Source organism: Garra rufa, chromosome 11 (genome assembly GCF_049309525.1).
Source record: "Garra rufa chromosome 11, GarRuf1.0, whole genome shotgun sequence".
NCBI classification, from domain to species: domain Eukaryota; kingdom Metazoa; phylum Chordata; class Actinopteri; order Cypriniformes; family Cyprinidae; genus Garra; species Garra rufa.
In genome coordinates, this window is record NC_133371.1 from 40,855,720 (window position 1) to 40,877,218 (window position 21,499).

A 21,499-nucleotide genomic window follows, 5' to 3' on the forward strand; every position below is an offset into this window, starting at 1 on the left:
CAATTCCAAATGAAACCCTGCGGCTCGTGACGATACATTGATGTCCTAGGACACGAAAAATAATTTTTTGCGAGAAACTGAACAGTATTTACATCATTTTTTACCTTTGATGCACAGCAATGTCCAACTGTCCTGAGCGCGAGCACAGCATCAGGCTCGTTACATGTGTACGCGCTCTGGCGTAGTATACGCAAATGCCAGAAGCGATCTGTCGCATGTATACGACACTCATTGTTTACACAGTGCACAGAGATTGTGGGTATAGTGGCTATTCAAAATGGTAATTACTTGCACTTATCCTGATTGTTCAAATTCAATTATGTTTGCTTGCGCAAACTGACCCCGGACTGTTGACTTTTCACAGATTTCCCCTTTTTTATGTTTTGGGTATACTGTGCCAGAGCGCGTACACAGGTGCCGGATACTGAGCGCGCGCTCAGGACAGTTGGACATTGCTGTGTATCAAAGGTAAAAAAAATGATATAAATACTATTCAGTTTCTCACAAAAACTGATTGTATCTACACAAGCTGCAGGGTGTAATTTGGATTTGTCTGGGCATGTTTTTTTTTTTTTTTGCTTTCAAAGGTTTGGTGCCCATTCACCGCCATTATATGATTGACAGACTGCAACGGTTTGAGTTAAAAATCTTTGTTTGTGTTCTACTGAAGAAACAAAGTCACCTACATCTTGGATGCCCTGGGGGTAAGCAGATAAACATCAAATTTTCATTTTTAGGTGAACTATCCCTTTAATTTGTGTTCCAAAGATGAACAGGTTTGGAACAACATGAGAGTATATGTAATGACAGAATTTTCATTTAAATATTAGTTTACACAATCTACAGCTGTTGTGTTTTTGTGCGTCAGAACAGGAACTAGTTTTGGCCTTGGAACAAACTAATCACTGGAACTAAGTACGGGTGATTTGATTGAAGCGCTGAAGTTAATGAACAGCATGGATCCAACCCTCCCCCTGCATGAAATCTGAATTAAAACACTACACTCTCCCAGGTACACACGCATACACATTGAACATGTGTCTTTGATTAGAGGAAGGACACCACTCTAACTTGCGTGTTTTAATCCAGCTCTGACTCTAATCCTGTATAATCTAGTGTGGAATACCCAGAGAGGTAATCTGCTTTGAGTGCCGTGTGTAGCGAGCGTGTACGCCGCAGACAGTGTTTGAGCGCATACGTGTGTTGTGTGTACGCTCCGCAGGCCTGACACTACATACAAGGGCACAATGACAGTAAATGAAATCCGCAAAATCACATCAAGTGAAATTGCGCCCGAACTGCTCATTTCAGACAACGTTGGTTGTCCGCCGGACTCAGAATTAATTACATTATCAGAAAGAATGAGAAGAAAAAGATATGAGAGTGCTAATGGGGCGTGATAAGGAGAAAGTCGGATATGAGCCTGGTGGGCAGGAGGGGTCCGGCGGAGGTCAACGCAGTGACCACTCCATGACTGACAGCTGAGAACTAACTGCATTATCCCTGAAGCCCCGCCTTTTCTGGTTAAGTTGATTAGCTGGCTCTCTCCTAGACAGACACACACACAGTAAACTCTCATATTATCTCCCCCCTCCTCACCGGCGACTGTCCTCCTTTCGCAGACAGTAGCTTCTCTCTTCCTTTGTCATCCGTTCCTGCGTCCGGCTAGAACACAGAGCACAGATTAAAAGCAGTGCGCGCACACACACACACACACACACACACACACACACACACACACACACACACACACACACACACATACACATTCTCTTAAATCTACCTGGAACTATTTGTGCGGTGTTCCAGGTATTTCAGCTCAGTGTATTTTTATGCAATAATTAAAGTGAAAATTAAGACTTCATTTTAAGATGCTGAATTGAAAGTGGTAATAGTGATTAATAGTCATTAGAAAGAACTTCTCAGTATTTACTAAATAAACTAAATATTAAAATGTGCATCTTTTAGAATATCTATCATACTTTCCCAAATAATCCTGGGAATGGAAATTTAGTTTTCTTGGAAATAAATTATCCTGCTAAATTATTATAGACTTAATAATAATATTTTTTCTTGATATACTAAAGATCATTTAATAATTAATAAGACATTTAATGAGAAACTGGATGAACTAAAATTCCCAATGGCATTCCAAGATTTATTAATTGAAATTATATTTTACTAAAAATATATACAAAAAATCTACAAATTATTACATTAAAATATTTTTTATTATATTTTATTAAATTAAAATTAAGCAAGATCCCACTAGACAAATTAAAATGATTATAGAATTTTACTACAGATGTCTTATTATTATTTTTTTCTTGATTATTTTTTCTATTATTATATATTACAAAAAATATACAAATTATTAAATTAAAAAATATATTATTTTTATTAAAGTAAAGTAATATCATACTAGACAAATTAAAATTATTATAGACTTTCCTACAGACTTCCTATTAATAGTTTTTTCTTGATATACTGAAGATAATTCTTTCATATATATTTTTTTTTATTTTTTTATTTATTTTATTTTTTCTTTCATATATTTTTAAATCATAATGGGAAATTTAATTAGAAACTGGAAAAACAAAATAAAATATACAAATTATTAAATTTAAATAATTTATTTTATTTTATTTTTGTTCCCAATGGCATTCCAATATTTATTTATAAAAATTACTGTAATTAATATATATTACAAAAATATACAAATTATTACATTAAAATAATTTATTTTTTAATTTTAATAATTAAAATAAAGTAAGATCCTACTAGACAAATTAAAATTATTACAGACTTTTCTAAAGACTTTCTATTAATATTTTTTTCTTGATATACTGGAGATAATTTTTTTTCATAATTTCTTTTTATAAATTTTTTTGTTATTTCATAATTTCTTTTTTATTCAGTTATTCATAAATATTACTATAATTATTAAATATTACAAAAATATACAAAATATAATAAAATAATTTATTTATTTTTAATTAAAATGAAGTAAGATCCTACTAGAGAAATTTGTATTATTAAAGACTTTCCTACAGACTTCCTATTAATACTTTTGTTTTTCTTGTTTCTCTTCTTCTTACTAAAGATAATTTCTTTCATAATTTATTTTTAAGAAGTCCTAATGGAAATTTAATAAGAAACTGGATATACTAAAATTCCTAAAGCAATTTATAGAGTTACTCATTAAAATAGATATAATTTTTTATATATTCTAAAATATATATATATATATATTTTTTTTTTTTTTAATTATTAAAATAAAGTAAGATCCTACTAGACAAACCCAAATTGTTATAGACTTCTTCTTGATATACTATAGATAATTTCTTTCATAATTTCTTTTTAAAAATCCTAATAGGAATTAAATAGAAAAATGGATAAAACTAAACGACATTCCAAGGATTTTTACTAAAGTTATTTATTTAAATTAATATAATTATTATATATTACAAAACATATACAATTATACAAAAAAGCTCTAAAGAAATATTACATATTTACTTTTTTATTTATAATTATTACTCTTTGTGGGTACAATCAGTATAAAAAAATGTTTAAACAGTTTTTCAGCGTCATTCAGCATTATTAGCCAATCGTTTTTGGGTTTTTTCAAATCAGCATATTAGAATTTCTAAAGAATGTGACCGTTGCGAAATTCAGAGTTGCAACACAGAAATAAATTAAATGTTAAACTATATTAGAATAGAATACACTTCTTTTAAATTATAATAATATTTCACAATATTAGTGTTTTCACTGTATTTTTAAAATAATAATTATATGCAATTTATTTAGAATTTATCACTTATATAATTTATTTATAAATATAATTAATTTGTAATGAATAATCTTATTTTTTATTCTATTTATTTTTATTTTTTAAATAGTTTTTCAGTTATCACAGACAACTGAAAACATGGAAATTTATTGGTTAAAATGTGACAACCTTATAGTTTTGTACATAATTGTGCAGTTTACCTCTTCCTTCTTCTTATTCTTTGCCTTCTTCTCTTGTTTCTTAAGCAGGAAGTCCTCATATGCTGGCCGTAGCTCATTCTGTGATAAACACACACACATACACATCAAACTCAGTGATCAAGCACTCCAAAGCACTCCATGTCAAAAAGCAGCAAATCCAACATTAGTTCCTTAGACATGCATAAACAAAACAGTCTCCATAGAAACAGGATCCACAAACAGAAATAATTATCATGGTTCCGCATTAAATGTTTTTCTTGTCTTGAGGCAAAGATGCCAGTATGGTGCAAAACTGCAAGTTCATTAAAAAGCACATAACCCGCAGGGCTTTTCTAGATAATATGTGAACACAGTGCTGCAGACTATCAGAACAACACAAGATTGGTATATAGTTGCATGTTCAACTGGATATATTTCAAGCAGCATTTTCAACGTCACAAATGAGGTTGTGAATATCTGGCAAGAACATTGTGGTCAGGATTATGGCATCGAGGTTAATGGTATAAAATCACAATAAAGGATTCTCTAACACACAGGTTACTACAATGTTAATCCACTGTAAATCTCCCCTCTTCCTACGAATTCAGAATTGATTCATCAAACAGCGTCACCATACACTCCAATGCAAAATTGACCCTCCTGCTGCGCAGAAAAACGCAAAGGGAGATGGAGTGATGATGAGGGTGGGGGAAGTGTGAGCGACGCGGAGAAAAATATGGTGTGCATTTGAGTGTGTCAGTAACATATAGAAACAAAGATAGAGATGGAAAGCAGGAGATGGGTTTACCTCAGCCCTTTCCTATCGGTGAGCATGAAAGCAAAGAAAACATGGCGTTAGACACACATATTTACACTATTTAATATGCAGGGTAATTGAAGTTCATTATCGTTCACATTAGCATGTCGCTCATGATCTCCATGGTTGAGAACGCAGTCCTTCATCCACTCAGCTCAATGCTTTAAGCAGAACACAATCTCATTACTTACACATGTGCTATCACACACACACACCATCATCTTCGACCACTTGCACTAGATCAGATCCCAGGTGAATTGTTCAAACCCTCAAGAAGAATGAAAGCTTGAATTTTGATAAACATAATGAAGCACAGACCATAAGGAATCAGCCAAGGGTCTGTTAGAGTTGCACCCCTGCTGAAAAAAACAGCATATGCTGGTTAGGTATGTTTTGGTGCTGGGATGCTGGTTTTAGCTGGTTTATGCTGGTCCTTTGCTGGTTTATGCTGGTCCTTTGCTGGTTTATGCTGGTCCTTAGCTGGTTTATGCTGGTCCTTTGCTGGTTTATGCTGGTCCTTTGCTGGTTTATGCTGGCCCTTAGCTGGTTAATGCTGGTCTTTTGCTGGTTTATGCTGGTCCTTTGCTGGTTTATGCTGGTCCTTAGCTGGTTAATGCTGGTCCTTTGCTGGTTTATGCTGGTCCTTTGCTGGTTTATGCTGGTCCTTTGCTGGTTTATGCTGGCCCTTAGCTGGTTAATGCTGGTCCTTTGCTGGTTTATGCTGGTCCTTTGCTGGTTTATGCTGGTCCTTAGCTGGTTTATGCTGGTCCTTAGCTGGTTTATGCTGGTCCTTTGCTGGTTTATGCTGGTCCTTAGCTGGTTTATGCTGGTCCTTTGCTGGTTTATGATGGCCCTTAGCTGGTTAATGCTGGTCTTTTGCTGGTTTATGCTGGTCCTTTGCTGGTTTATGCTGGTCCTTAGCTGGTTAATGCTGGTCCTTTGCTGGTTTATGCTGGTCCTTTGCTGGTTTATGCTGGTCCTTTGCTGGTTTATGCTGGCCCTTAGCTGGTTAATGCTGGTCTTTTGCTGGTTTATGCTGGTCCTTTGCTGGTTTATGCTGGTCCTTAGCTGGTTAATGCTGGTCCTTTGCTGGTTTATGCTGGTCCTTTGCTGGTTTATGCTGGTCCTTTGCTGGTTTATGCTGGCCCTTAGCTGGTTAATGCTGGTCCTTTGCTGGTTTATGCTGGTCCTTTGCTGGTTTATGCTGGTCCTTAGCTGGTTTATGCTGGTCCTTAGCTGGTTTATGCTGGTCCTTTGCTGGTTTATGCTGGTCCTTAGCTGGTTTATGCTGGTCCTTTGCTGGTTTATGATGGCCCTTAGCTGGTTAATGCTGGTCTTTTGCTGGTTTATGCTGGTCCTTTGCTGGTTTATGCTGGTCCTTAGCTGGTTAATGCTGGTCCTTTGCTGGTTTATGCTGGTCCTTGGCTGGTTTATGCTGGTCCTTTGCTGGTTTATGCTGGCCCTTAGCTGGTTAATGCTGGTCCTTTGCTGGTTTATGCTGGTCCTTTGCTGGTTTATGCTGGTCCTTTGCTGGTTTATGCTGGTCCTTTGCTGGTTTATGCTGGTCCTTTGCTGGTTTATGCTGATCCTTAGCTGGTTAATGCTGGTCCTTTGCTGGTTTATGCTGGTCCTTTGCTGGTCCTTAGCTGGTTAATGCTGGTCCTTTGCTTGTTTATGCTGGTCCTTTGCTGGTTTATGCTGGTCCTTTGCTGGTTTATGCTGGCCCTTAGCTGGTTAATGCTGGTCCTTTGCTGGTTTATGCTGGTCCTTTGCTGGTTTATGCTGGTCCTTAGCTGGTTTATGCTGGTCCTTAGCTGGTTTATGCTGGTCCTTTGCTGGTTTATGCTGGTCCTTAGCTGGTTTATGCTGGTCCTTTGCTGGTTTATGATGGCCCTTAGCTGGTTAATGCTGGTCTTTTGCTGGTTTATGCTGGTCCTTTGCTGGTTTATGCTGGTCCTTAGCTGGTTAATGCTGGTCCTTTGCTGGTTTATGCTGGTCCTTTGCTGGTTTATGCTGGTCCTTTGCTGGTTTATGCTGGCCCTTAGCTGGTTAATGCTGGTCCTTTGCTGGTTTATGCTGGTCCTTTGCTGGTTTATGCTGGTCCTTTGCTGGTTTATGCTGGTCCTTTGCTGGTTTATGCTGGTCCTTTGCTGGTTTATGCTGGTCCTTAGCTGGTTAATGCTGGTCCTTTGCTGGTTTATGCTGGTCCTTAGCTGGTTATTGCTGGTCCTTTGCTTGTTTATGCTGGTCCTTTGCTGGTTTATGCTGGCCCTTAGCTGGTTAATGCTGGTCCTTTGCTGGTTTATGCTGGTCCTTTGCTGGTTTATGCTGGCCCTTAGCTGGTTAATGCTGGTCCTTAGCTGGTTAATGCTGGTCCTTTGCTGGTTTATGCTGGCCCTTAGCTGGTTAATGCTGGTCCTTTGCTGGTTTATGCTGGTCCTTTGCTGGTTTATGCTGGCCCTTAGCTGGTTAATGCTGGTCCTTAGCTGGTTAATGCTGGCCCTTAGCTGGTTAATGCTGGTCCTTTGCTGGTTTATGCTGGTCCTTTGCTGGTTTATGCTGGTCCTTAGCTGGTTAATGCTGGTCCTTTGCTGGTTTATGCTGGTCCTTTGCTGGTTTATGCTGGTCCTTAGCTGGTTTATGCTGGTCCTTTGCTGGTTTATGCTGGCCCTTAGCTGGTTAATGCTGGTACTTTGCTGGTTTATGCTGGTCCTTTGCTGGTTTATGCTGGTCCTTAGCTGGTTAATGCTGGTCATTTGCTGGTTTATGCTGGCCCTTAGCTGGTTAATGCTGGTCCTTTGCTGGTTTATGCTGGCCCTTAGCTGGTTAATGCTGGTCCTTTGCTGGTTTATGCTGGCCCTTAGCTGGTTAATGCTGGTCCTTTGCTGGTTTATGCTGGTCCTTAGCTGGTTAATGCTGGTCCTTTGCTGGTTTATGCTGGTCCTTTGCTGGTTTATGTTGGTCTTTTGCTGGTTTATGCTGGTCCTTTGCTGGTTTATGTTGGTCTTTTGCTGGTTTATGCTGGTCTTTTGCTGGTTTATGCTGGTCCTTGACCAGCAACATGACCAGCATAAACCAACAAAGGGCCAGCATTAACCAGCTAAAACCAGCATCCCAACACCAAAACATACCTAACCAGCATATGCTGTTTTTTTCAGCAGGGACTAGAGAGAATTGACTATTATGTAGGATTATGTTTAGTAGTGCTTTATGAGCTGTGTTGGTATGAGTTTCTGCTGATGTTTATAGGAGATAGTGTTAATTTAGTCCTCAAGATACAGTCCACAAGAGAAAATAATAGTTTAATTTATTATGATTCTTAATACTGTGGTATTAACTGAATGATCCACAGCTGTTTTTTTTTTTGTTGTCTAGTGATAGTTGTTCATGAGTCCCTTGTTTGTCCTGAACAGTTAAACTGACCACTGTTCCTCAGAAAAATCCTTCAGGTCCCACAAATTCTTTGGCTTTTCAGCATCTTTGTATATTTGAACCCTTTCCAACAATGACTATTTTTTTGAGATCCATCTTTTCACAGTGGGGCAACTGACAGACTCTGGGACTGCAAGAGCCAGGGATGAAAACTTTTGAAAAAGAATGGAAATGTGTACATTTTTCTTATTGTCCCTCTTTTCTAAATTTAGTACTGCCCTTCAGAGGCTACAGAATATAGTTACATGTTTCCCAGAAGATAAAATAAGTTAAATTTACTCTGATCTTCAAAGTACTAAATGAAAAAAATAGGCAAAATAAGAAAAATTGCACATTTGCATTATTTTCAAAAGTTTTCACCCCCTGGCTCTTAAAGGGATAGTTCACCCAAAAATGATAATTTGATGTTTATTTGCTTACCCCCAGGGCATCCAAGATGTAGGTGACTTTGTTTCCTCAGCAGAACACAAACGAAGATTTTTAACTAAAACTGGTGCAGTCTGTCAGTCAAATAATGGCAGTCAATGGTTACCAAATCTTTAGAGGAAAGAAAAACATACACAGACAAATCCAAATTACACCCTGCGGCTCGTGACGATACACTGATGTCCTAAGACATGAAACGATCGTTTTTTGTGAGAAACAGAACAGTATTTATATCATTTTTTACCTTTGATACACAGCCACGTCCATCTGTCCTGAGCACGAGTTTAGCTTTCGTCTCGTTACATGTGAACGCGCTCTGGCGTAGTATACGCAAACGCCGGAAGCGATCTGTCGCGTGTATACGACACTCATTGTTTACACAGTGCACACAGACTGTGGGTATAGCGGCTATTCAAAATGGTAATTACTTGCGCTTATCCTGATTGTTCAAACCGATTTAAAGCTAAAAGATTACATTTGCTTGTGCAAACTCATCCGGGACTTTTAACCGATTTCCCCTTACTGCGTTTGCGTATTCTACGTCAGAGCGCATACACATGTCACGAGCTGGATGCAAAGCTCGTGCTCAGGACAGATGGACGTGGCTGTGTATCAAAGCTAAAAAATTATATAAATACTGTTCAGTTTCTCACAAAAAATGATCGTTTCATGTCTTAGGACATCAATGTATCGTCACGAGCCACAGGGTGTAATTTGGATTTGTCTGTGCATGTTTTTGTTTACTTTTAAAGGTTTGGTGCCCATCCACCTCTATTATTTGGCTGGCAGACTGCACTGTTTTTTGTTAAAAATCTTCGTTTGTGTTCTGCTGAGGAAACAAAGTCACCTACATCTTGGATTCCCTGGGGGTCCCTTTAATGCGTATTTTTTTCTTTCGGAAGCATCAGTGAGCGTTCCTGCAGCCTTCTGCAATATTTGCAAATGAGTTCCTCAGTTGTCCTCAGTGTGAAAAGAAGGATCTCAAAATCATACAGTCATTGTTGAAAAGGGTTCAAATACACAAAAATTCTGGAAAACCAAAGAATTTGTCGGACCTAAAGGATTTTCTGACAAACAGCAGGCAGTTTAACTGTTCAGGGCGAACAAGGGACTCATGAACAAGTGGATCATTCAGGTAACAACACAGTAGTAAGAATCAAGGGGATGTAAACACTTAAACAGGGTCATTTTTCTTTATAAATTCAACTATTATTTTCTCTTGTGGACTATATGTAAACCTCTTTTATGTGAAATATTTTATTCAGGTCAGTACTAAATAAACAATAACATTTTGTATGATCCCTCTTATTTTGGTAAAATAATTAATATTTTGCAGATTCTGAAAGGGGGATGTAAACTTTTGACCTCAACTGTACATATAAATCCTGACCAGGGTGTGTTTGAGAAATATGGCTTGTATGGTCACCCTAGTTAATTTCCTTAATGAAAACTATGATGAAAAATGTTCTAAAATGACTAAAATGAGATGCTGATGAGATGACAATAAGGTCAATAAACGATAAGCGTGAGTGTGTCAACATGCAATACTGTTGACAATAAAAGATGGGTCCAAAATGTATTTAAAAAAATAAAATATACAGCTATTGTCATCGTAAAAAGGAGGCAAACTATTATAAGGATACATTTTGTTTGCCCTGTGTTTCACTTTACTTTTGCAGTCTGGCAACCACAAGCTCGGAAGCACCAATGATGAAAACACCAATGTACAAGTAAGCTGAAGTTTGGAAATCTCTGTGTGAGATGTCTAGCTTAAATGAAAGTGTCATTCAGCCTGTCTGTGTTCTGTCATAAGATCTCGACTATTGTTTGCAATTGTGGTTGCTGAATAAATGCACTTACTCAGCCGCTGTTGTTTTAACATAGAAACATTACTGCAATTTGGAATTATTAGAATTCACCAAGTATATTAGAATGATTTCTGAAAGATCATGTGAAACTACAGACTACAGTAATGATGCTGAAAATTCAGCTTTGAATCACATGAATAAATTACACTTTAAAATGCATTAAAATAAGATTTAAGGGATGCAACCATTTATAATAAATATTACTGATGTTCTGTGACTTTGATCATATTTCTAGTATTGTAAAATGCTTTGGACTTTTCTCACCTCATCGTCTTCCATGCCTGTCAGATCCCAGCTGTGCTGTAAACATCGCTGCCTCCTCTTCCAGTGTTCTAAAAACACTGCCGCTAAACACACACACACAAACACAATTGTCACAAGACTATCTATTCCTCTCTATAACCTCTCATTTCTTCTCAATATATTATAAATATACAGTAAACGCATAGTTTATCATCAAATATACATAGTCATACAGCTCGTACCCCAGAGGGACATAAAGATGGCGAAGCCCACGGTGGCGTGGTTATCAAACAGATAGCTGGCACGCGCCGTACTGCAGATACTGCTCAGCTGCCAGTAATCACACACACGATCACATAGAGGACACATGGTGAAATTAAGACGCTCATCACACATCTCTTGACTGAAAGAGAGGGAGAAATTAATTATTGATTATGTCATTCGCTGCGATGTATAAGCATTTATTTTCTTTGAAAAATTTAGTTTTCAAAACATAACCTCATCCCCATAAAAGCTTTAATAAACCAAATAAATCAATGCAGTTTTTCAAAATAAACATGTGACCTTGGACCACAAAACCAGTCTTAAGGGTACATTTTTTGACTTTTGAATTGAGATGTATACATCATCTGCCAGCTGAACAAATAAGCTGTTATTTATGAATATTTGGAACTGTTTAAAAACCTGGAATCCGAGGGTGAAAAAAAATCTAAATATTGAGAAAATTGCCTTTAAAGTTGTACAAATGAAGTTCTTAGCAATGCATATTACTAATCAAAAATTAGGTTTTTATATACTTACTGTAGGAAATGTACAATATATCTTCATGGAACATGAACACTTTACTTAATATCCTAATGATTTTTGGCATAAAAGAAAAATGGATAACTTTGACCCATACAATGTATTTTTTGGCTATTGCTACAAATATACCCGTGCTACTTAAGACTGGTTTTGTGGTCCAGGGTCACATTTTAGAGTTACTGTAGCTTTAATCTAAATCAGCTTATATTAAGAAGAAGTTCCTACAAGGAAAATGGCTTATTAAACACTCTACATAAAGTCTTAATGAAAATCTCTGAGGGAAAGAAACAAATATTGTTTTTTAAAAAACATCACAGAAATCAAACATGTGGATGTGTTTACCTGGGCACATTGGTGTCTACGGTGAGGCAGCCATACAGGAATACTGCGACTCCTAAAGCCGAAGCTGGGATCAGCAGCTGTGTGTACACTCCCAACCAGGCAAAATACAGGCCAATCTTCTCTCCAAAGTACCTCCTGATAAATACAGGTTACAGAACTGTTACAGATATGACAGGGTAAACCACTACTGAACACCAACACATACAAAAATGCTGTTTTTAACCTATAATTGATACTAAATGGCATTCACAAAGTTTCACACATCCTCCACACTTTCTATATTATTTTTTTAAAGGAGACCTATTATGCTCCTTTTTACAAGATGGAATATAAGTCAAAAGTGTCCCCAGAATGTGTCTGTGAAATTTCAGCTCAAAATACCCCACAGATCATGTATTATATCATTTTGAAAATGCCCAGTTTGAGTGGAAGCACAAACACTCTGCTGTTTTCATGCATGTCTCTTTAAAAGCAAATGAGCTGCTGATCCCCGTCCATCTTTACAACTCATACCTCAAATACTCTAAAAAAATATCTATTTGGTTTTGTAAATAAACTACCGGTGCTTTTTCTGAGTTCTCAATGTCTCGTTTTAAATGCCGGGGCCCTTGGAAGTCTACCAATGAAGTGTGGAGCTACTTTGTGCCTCGTAAATGGCGTAAAACAGTGATTTATTTACATGGCTATTCCGATGCCCTGTTGACTCTCATTGACAGCCTGTTGTGAGCATCGGCTAACTGACCCCAGATTTCGGACAGCAGGACACAAACCGAGATGAGATATGCAAGGTACGTTCACACTCGGTATCATGATTCAATACACTTTAGGTCAATATCACACCGGAGTTCTCCTTTAAGGGGCGCTAATATTATAATAAGATCCCTTTACTATGTAACAAAATCTGACGTGCTTGATTTTTCACATGCTTGCAGAAAAAGGCTTAGCAAAACAAAGTTACTAGGTTGTCCCTTTTCATGGTTTCTGGGTTGGTAGATATATTGGGGACACGATTATAGCACATAAACACGAAAAAGTACGATTTTCATAATATGTCACCTTTAAAATATTTTGGCTATTTTGATTATGCTTTCAGCAACAGTAGCTACATTTTACCATATCCCATATTCCGAAGCGTTCCCCCATAATCAGCTTAGAAAATGTCAGTTTGCAAACTCCATGTGAGCCAACTGACAAGTAATACGTTTACTAAGTAGTCTTAGTATTGTACTGTCAAAGACACGCTGTCTGGCGTTCACAGCATGCTTGCTATACACAATGGGAATGTATTTAATATTTGAAATTTCCAGATGGCATATTAAAATTCACCAGATGCAAAGCATCTTCATTCAAGCTTAGAATGTAGCAAGTTGTAGGTCATTTAATACTGTTTTATTATCCTGAAAAGTGTAATAATCTATGCATGTTTGATAAGCATTTTGGGATAGACAGAAGGAGATTTTGGCAGGTGTTTTATCACCTGCCAGTCAGGTGAAAATCTTGAAAATGAAAAGTGACACACCTCTCCTCGACAAGCCACATGATTTAAGAACTATTTATAGCAGTCACAAACACACACACACACACACACACACACACACACATCTGACAGTTCTCAGAAAGGGGAACTAGTCAAAAACCATCTGTGTGCTGAATAACACAGAACCAGATGCTAGTGATGTACATCATGTCTGATACCTTATAAGGTCCATTGGCTGATATTTGCAACACGCTCCATAATTGGCCCATTCTTCATGCAACATCTGCAAAACACACAAATACCACTCAGTTCAGTTTTTCTATTAAAAAAAAAAAACATGTGACCCTGGACCACAAAACCAGTCTTAAGTAGCACAGGTATATTTGTAGCAATAACCAACAATACATTGTATAGGTCAAAATTATTGATTTTTCTTTTATGCCAAAATCATTAGCACATTAAGTAAAGATCATGTTCCATTAAGATATTTGTAAATTTCTGAACGTAAATATATAAAAACTTGATTTTTGATTAGTAATATGCATTGCTAAGAACTTCATTTGGACAGCTTTAAAGGCGATTTTCTCTATATTTAGATTTTTTTTCACCCTCAGATTCCAGATTTTTAGATAGTTGTATCCCGGCCAAATATTGTCCTATCCTAACAAACCATACATCAATGGAAATCGTATGTATTCATCTTTCAGACAATGTTTAAATCTCAATTTTAAAAAATGTACCCTTATGACTGGTTTGGTGGTCGAGGGTCACATATTCTTCTTAGAGACGACACACACACACAAGTACAGTATATCTTACAGGATTAAGCAGCTTATTGCCATTTTATCAATCACGCTGTTCCTAAATGTCACCATGTGACAAGCTGCCGTCCAATCGCAGCAGGCTGCAGGACTCACCTGTCTGTCGTTGCGATGCTCTTTATCTTCTGAGCTGTCAAAGTCTCCCTGCAGCAATGACAACACACACAGAGCTCTATCTAAACCACATCACATATGTACACTGAACTAACAGACGAATAACAAATCATCTCTATTAAACTGGGTTAAATGAAACACTTACATCATGCAGAGGGAAGGCAGAATCATAAACCCCTTTAGCTAGCATTGATGAAATACCTGAGACAGAAAAGAGAGCATTTAAATATCTGTAGTAAAAAACTTGTAGAAAAAACCTATGCTGTAATTTATTTAAAATACATGTATTTCATACTAAGTATACTTAGTTATTTATTGACATATCACTTAAGACTTGTTAATACAAAATTATAATTAAACTTTATTTGAAGTATGTATTTATTGCACAATCCACATTTCTTAATATTATGCCTAAAATGTGTTTCAATAGCACTTTTAAAGGGATAGTTCACCCAAAAATGAAAATTTGATGTTTATCTGCTTACCCCCAGGGTATCCAAGATGTAGGTGACTTTGGTCACAAGATCAGCCTGTCAGTCATATGATGGCAGTAAATGGGCACCAAATCTTTGAGATTCAAAAAAACTTACACTGACAAAACCAAATTATACCCTGCGGCTTGTGACGATACATTGAGGTGTTAAAACACAAAACGATCGGTCTGTGCAAGAAACTGAACAGTATTTATATAATTATTTACCTCCGATTCACCGCAATGTTCAACTGTCCTGAGCACGTTTACAACAGCCGGCACGTGACGCCTCAACGTGATCTGCCATAGTTGATGCACACGCGGAAGCGATCTGTCGCCCGTATATGTCACTCATTGTTTACGCAGTGTATAGCGGATGCACAAAATGGTAATTATACTTGTGCTTATCCTGATTCTGGCAACCGATTAAAAACTAAAATATTACGTTTCCTTAAAGTCAACACTCATCCGGGAGTGTTGACTCTTCACCGACTACATTGCCAGAGAACATGCTCAATGAAGTTAAACGTTGTGGTGCATAAATAATGATAGAAATACTATTCAGTTTTTTGCACAGACTGATTGTTTGGTGTGTTAAGACCTCAATGTATCGTCACGAGTCGCAGGGTTTAATTTGGTTTTGTCTGTGTATGTTTTTTTGACTCTCAAAGATTTGGTGCCCATTGACTGCCATTATATGACTGACAGACTACAACAGCTTGAGTTAAAAAAAACTTCATTTGTGTTCTACTGAAGAAACAAAGTCACCTACATCTTGGATACCTGGGGGTTTAAGCAGATAAACATCCAATTTTCATTGTAGGGGTGAACTATCCCTTTAATAAGGATTATATGATCTCTGTATAATAAGTATGTATTTAATTGCACAAGGAAAGTGCATTAAGCACTAAATTAGTTTTTCTAATTTAGCAGACTTTAAAGGATTACTCCACTTCCAGAATAATAATGTCCTGATAATTTACTCACCCCCATGTCATTGAAGATGTCTTTCATTCTTTAGTCGCAAAGAAAACATTTTTTTGTTGAGGAAAACATTCAATTTTTTTTCTCCATATAGTGGACTTCAGTGGTGCTCAACTGATTGAAGGTTAAAAATGCAGTTTCAGTGCTGCTTCAAAGGGCTCTAAATGATCCCAGCCAAAGAATAAGGGTCTTATTTACCGAAACAATCATGAAAAAGACAAGACGAGCATTTGGGGTTAAAAAGTATATACATTTTTCAGAAAATGACAGATTGTTTCGCTAAGTAAGACCCTTGTTCCTTGGCTGGGATTGTTTAGAGTCCTTTGAAGCTGCATTGAAACTGCATTTTTAACCTTCAATCTGTTGAGCACCATTGAAGTCCACTATATGGAGAAAAATCCTGGAATGTTTTCCTCAAAAAACTTAATTTCTTTGTGATTGAAGAAAGAAAAATGGGGGTGAGTAAATTATCAGGAAACCTTTCGTTTGTAAGTGGAGTAATCTTTTAAGTATACCAGTTTAGTACACCAAAAGTACAATTGCAGGGTATTTTTATTAAGCACATAAATATGTAAATGTATTTGTAGTATACTTAGAACAAGAAAAAGAGTATGATACAACTGTAGAGTTTGCATTTCCAGAAACATACCCATAGTTTGACAGGTCTGTGTGCAGGCTGTGCGCCTCAGAATTTCATAAACCTATGAAAGAGTGTGGACACAACATGTTAATACATAATAAAAGCATACATTAACAGAATAGTTCAGCCAAAAATGAAAATTTGAAGTGATAGTTCACTCAAAAATGAAAATTCTGTCATTAATTACTTCGGAACACAAATGAAGATATTTTTGATGAAATCTGAGAGCTTTCTGACCCTGCATAGACAGCAATGTAACTGACATGTTCAAGGCCCAGAAAGGTATAAAGGACATCGATAAAACAGTCATTTTATGAAGCTACAATATATTTTTGTGCACAAATAAAACAAAAATAACAACTTTATTCAACTATTTCTTTCATGTCAGTCTTGCAGGGTCAGAAAGCTCTCGGATTTCATCAAAAATATCTTCATTTGTGTTTCAAAGATAAACGAAGGTCTTACAGGTTTGGAATGACATGAAGGCGAGTAATTAATGACAGAATTTTCATTTTTGGGTGAAAATAAATGTGGACTCTAAAATGACTAAAAAGCACCATAAAGTATCATAAAAATGGCCCATACGAAATCTGCACTTAGTCATAAAATACATAATGGGCATGTTCATGGGAGTTATCAAGCTATATAGTGATGTCTAATTCATAAATTGTTCTTTTCGAGTCAGTCAATTTGAATAATGACTCAATGATCCCATCAGAAAGGTTAAAAGCCTAATGGAAGTGAATAAAGACATACATTTTGTCTGATATGGTACACAAATGTATCATTCAATGATACTTTTATGGTGCTTTTGTGTCATTTGTGCAGCTTCAAAGCTCCAGTCCTCCATAAAAAGTATCATTGCATCATTGCAAAATTTCTCCTTTTGTGTTCCACAGAAAAACTGACCTTTAGAGTGATAAAATTTTCATTTCTGGGTGTTTTAAAATGGTTTTTACTGTGTATAATCGTCCTGTTTCATTATTATCAATACTTACAATTCGACCTCGTATTGCATTGCTGAACAAGCTGTTTTTCGACTTTATATCGAATCTGCAAAATTAACAAACACCAGTTAGACAAACGCGTGGGCTTGCTATTTGTAAATGCTCTTTTAACAACAGTCTGTCTGTCTGTCTGTCTGCGAATGCTGGCACTCACAGGTGAAGCTTGTCTCTGCTGAACGGCTGGGAGAGCACACGTATGCGTGGGTCTTGGGGCTCCGGGATGCCCGGCTGGAATGGCTGATTGATCTTCGTCCAAACCGAGCTTAATACGCCCATGAGCCCTGTCTTCTCTTTCAGCTGATACGTCTGGAAAAACAACCATAACCATACTGAAATTAAACAGAGATTAATCCACTTACATCCAGAGCTAAAGACAGATGAGACGCGGTAGAAGTTGAGTCCAGGGTCAGATGATTTAACACCACATGTGTGAAATAGAAATATCTTGTTCTGAAGCCAAACAAAGAGCATGTGGGTCCATATGTCTCAACAGCTAATCCACCATTATCAGATTATATCATTCAATACAACTCACAACCACAAAGGAAAAGCCACATTTATAAATGTACTGTAATCTTAACAATCAACTTAGTATTCACTATGACAGTGAACATGACAAATGCTTCTTGTAGGAATTTAAAAACATTTTACAAGTAATCGGGTTGCTGTAATCAGATCACTTTTCTCTCTGCAGTGCTCAGACTTTGTGAATTGACTTTTGGCATTTCAACTCCTTTTAGACCGCGCCAATCCGGAGCATTTACAAAGATCATCATGGAGCCAAAGCTCTTAACACCAAAAACATGACACTCACAGGCCGTGCCAGTGTGTCTGTTGGAGTGACTGTTTAGTCTAAACAGCTCAGATTGACACATTGGCGTCTCATTGGAAAAATAATTGTGTCTAATCATTGGCATTAGTTTATTTGTCAGTGCAATCTGAACCAGTAAAACACTGGAGTAAAATGTTGGATCATATTAATTATAAATATGTGTATATAACATATATGTGACTCTGGAACACAAAACCAGTCATAAGGGTCAATTTTTTGAAATTGAGATTTATACATCATCTGAAAGCTAAATAATAAATAAGCTTTGCATTTCTGTATGGTTTGTTAAGATATACAACTATATACAACTATTTGAACATCTGGAGTCAAAGGGTGCAAACAAATTAAAATATTGAGAAAATAACTTTTAAAGTTGTCCAAATTAAGTTCTTAGCAAAGCATATTACTGATCAAAAATTAAGTTTTGATATATTTATGGTAGGAAATTTACAAAATATCTTCATTGAACATGATCTTTACTTAATATCCTAATGATTTTTGGCATAAAAGAAAAATCGATAATTTTGATCCATACAATCTATTTTTGGCTATTGCTACAAATGTACCTGTGCTACTTAAGACCAGTTTTGTGGTCCAGGAAGACTTGAGCATCAGTAAAATGGGTCAAACCTAATATTTCTACTTTATTTTCAATATATTGGTCTAAAATGAACATTGCGTTTTTTAGAATAGCATAGGAATTTTACATTTATAACAAAAGACAAACAATGATTAAAAAAAGTCTTGAGACAATGAGCTGGCTTTGACAAAACGTCAATTTCTATTCAATTCCATTCAATTTATATAAATGGTATATAAAAGGTAAAAAAAATATTTATTTGTAAATAAAATGCACAACTTTTAAAAGGTTGGGGTAGGTAAGATTTTTTATTTTGAAAGAAGTCTCTTATGCTCACCTAGGCTACACTTATTTGAATAAAGATATAGATATATTGTAAAATATTAATTTAAAATAACTATTAACTCTATATATTTTAAAATGTGATTTCTGTGATGCAAAGCTCAATTTTCAGCATCATTACTCCAGTCTTCAGTGTCTCTTGATCCTTCAGAAATCAGTCTAATATGCTGTTTCGCTGCTCAAGAAACATTTCTTATATCATAGCATTTCGCTAACATTATTATCAATGTTGAAAAGAGTTGTGCTGCTTAATATTGTTGTGCAAACTGAGATACCTTTCAATAATCTTTGATGAATAGAAAGTTCAAACGAAACAGAATTATTTTGAAATAGAAGCATTTAAATGTCTTTACCATCACTTTTGGTCAATTTATTGCAACTTAAGTCTCTTCTGCTCACCAAGTCTGCATTTATTTGATTGGATTTATCTTGAAATATTTTTACTATTTAAAATAACTGCTTTCTATTGTAATGTATTTTAAAATGTAATTTATTCCTGTTATTATTTCTATTAATGTATTATTATTTATTTAATAAATTATTCATTTATTCCTTTAGTATCACATTTTAATATGCTGATTTGCTGTTTAAGAAACATTTTTATTACTATTATTATTATTATCAATATTTAAAACATTTAAGTAAATTTTTTTCATGATCAATTGATGAATAGATCCAAAGATCAGCATTTGTCTGAAATAAAAAGCTTTTGTAACATCATGCTAAAATTCAGCTTTGAAATCACAGGAATAATTTACATTTTACAAAATATTCAAATAGAAAAAAGCCATTTTAAATAGTGAAAATATTTCAAAATTGTACCGTTTTTGCTGTACATTGGATCAAGTAAATGCAGGCTTTGGTGAGCAGAAGAGACTTCTTTAAAAAACATTAAAAAGCTTACTGTTCAAAAACTTTTGACTGGTAGTGTACTAGCAACACAAGGTTGTAGGTTTGATTCCCAAAAAACATATACCATATCATATTAAAAAAAAAATTTAAATTCATGTAAATGTCACATCCTTATAAATTTTCATTGTGTGGGGCTGTTAAAGGGATAGTCCACTCAAAAATGAAAATTCGATCATTAATTATTTATGTCGCTCCAAACCCGTAAGACCTTCGTTTATCTTCGGAACACAAATTCTGATATTTTTAGTGCGATCCAAAGCTTACTGACCCTGCATTGACAGAAACCCAACTACAACATTCAAGGCCCAGAAAAGTAGTAAGGACATCGATAAAATAGTCTATGTGACATCAGTGTTATGAAGCTACAAGAATACTTTTTGTGTGCAAAGTAAACAAAAATAACGGCTTATTTAACAATTTCTTATTGTTTTCTCAGAATTTTCATTTTTGGGTGAACTATCCCTTTAAAGAGAGTCAATGGTAAATGGATTTAGACTCAAACTTAGATCTCTGAGAGCTTTATAACTCTCAAAAATCACTCATTTCACACTGCATCAAAGCTCTGACATTACTGTAGGTTTAATTCTCAAATGGCAGCCTTTTATAGTAACTCACCTTTTTAGTCGGCACTCTGATCTTAAGAAGTTCTGCCTCACGACTGAGAACGGACCAGGGAACGTGGAGACGGGTAAACCGGACCGTCCTCATCTTGAAAGAAAAAGAAAGTTACTTTAAGCATTGAGTGCAGTCAATTTGGTTTGCAGCATGCATCTGAAAATTCAGTTCAAGTTCACACACAGAGTCTAAGAAGCAGCTGTTCCTAAAATGGTCTTATTCAGCGTGGATGAATGACACACACACACACACACACACACACACACACACACACACACACACACACACACACACACACACACACACACACACACACACACACACACACACACACACAAACACACAAACACATCAAACACAAACACCTCTGGCAATGAGGATCAACCATAATCTGCCTTTCGGCTGGAGACAGCAGCACTCAAATTTAATCCGCACTAACATAACACAACTGATCTACCACCATCACACCACCAACAATCAAACGTACACCCACGTCACATCTTTCACTCAGGATTTCGCTCTTATCAGTCATCTTTATGCTAAAATTAAGCCTAGGGCCAATTTCATTCTATACAGTCATCAGACATAGGAACAGTGTCTTTGCATTTTAGAATTAATTAGTAATCATTTGTAAGTACACAACATGGTGTATAAGGGTTGAAATATCTAGACATTTCTTCATGCATAAGCACGCAGTGTATTTTAAGGTGTTCTCAAACCTGCATAATAATAGGAACTCTATTTGAATTCTTGAGGGTATTGCCTGACTATAAGCTATTTTTGTGGAAAAAAGCTG

The 21,499-nt window shown here is 36.1% G+C and overlaps 1 protein-coding gene across 1 annotated transcript in view; it reads right to left on the reverse strand.

Annotated features, from left to right (window-relative positions):
* ano2a (anoctamin 2a) overlaps window positions 1-21,235 on the reverse strand; it is a 108,931-nt gene extending 87,696 nt beyond the window's left edge. The window contains exons 1-14 of the mRNA XM_073850211.1: window positions 21,143-21,235; window positions 20,704-20,796; window positions 17,577-17,728; window positions 17,414-17,468; window positions 16,425-16,476; window positions 14,465-14,520; window positions 14,302-14,349; window positions 13,603-13,667; window positions 11,908-12,042; window positions 11,004-11,164; window positions 10,783-10,865; window positions 4,784-4,795; window positions 3,997-4,074; window positions 1,600-1,665 (exon numbers count right to left, since the gene is read on the reverse strand). Coding sequence (XP_073706312.1) covers window positions 1,600-1,665; window positions 3,997-4,074; window positions 4,784-4,795; window positions 10,783-10,865; window positions 11,004-11,164; window positions 11,908-12,042; window positions 13,603-13,667; window positions 14,302-14,349; window positions 14,465-14,520; window positions 16,425-16,476; window positions 17,414-17,468; window positions 17,577-17,728; window positions 20,704-20,796; window positions 21,143-21,235 — 1,149 coding nt within the window. The remainder of the gene's footprint in view (window positions 1-1,599; window positions 1,666-3,996; window positions 4,075-4,783; window positions 4,796-10,782; window positions 10,866-11,003; window positions 11,165-11,907; window positions 12,043-13,602; window positions 13,668-14,301; window positions 14,350-14,464; window positions 14,521-16,424; window positions 16,477-17,413; window positions 17,469-17,576; window positions 17,729-20,703; window positions 20,797-21,142) is intronic.
* Window positions 21,236-21,499: the final 264 nt, after the last annotated feature.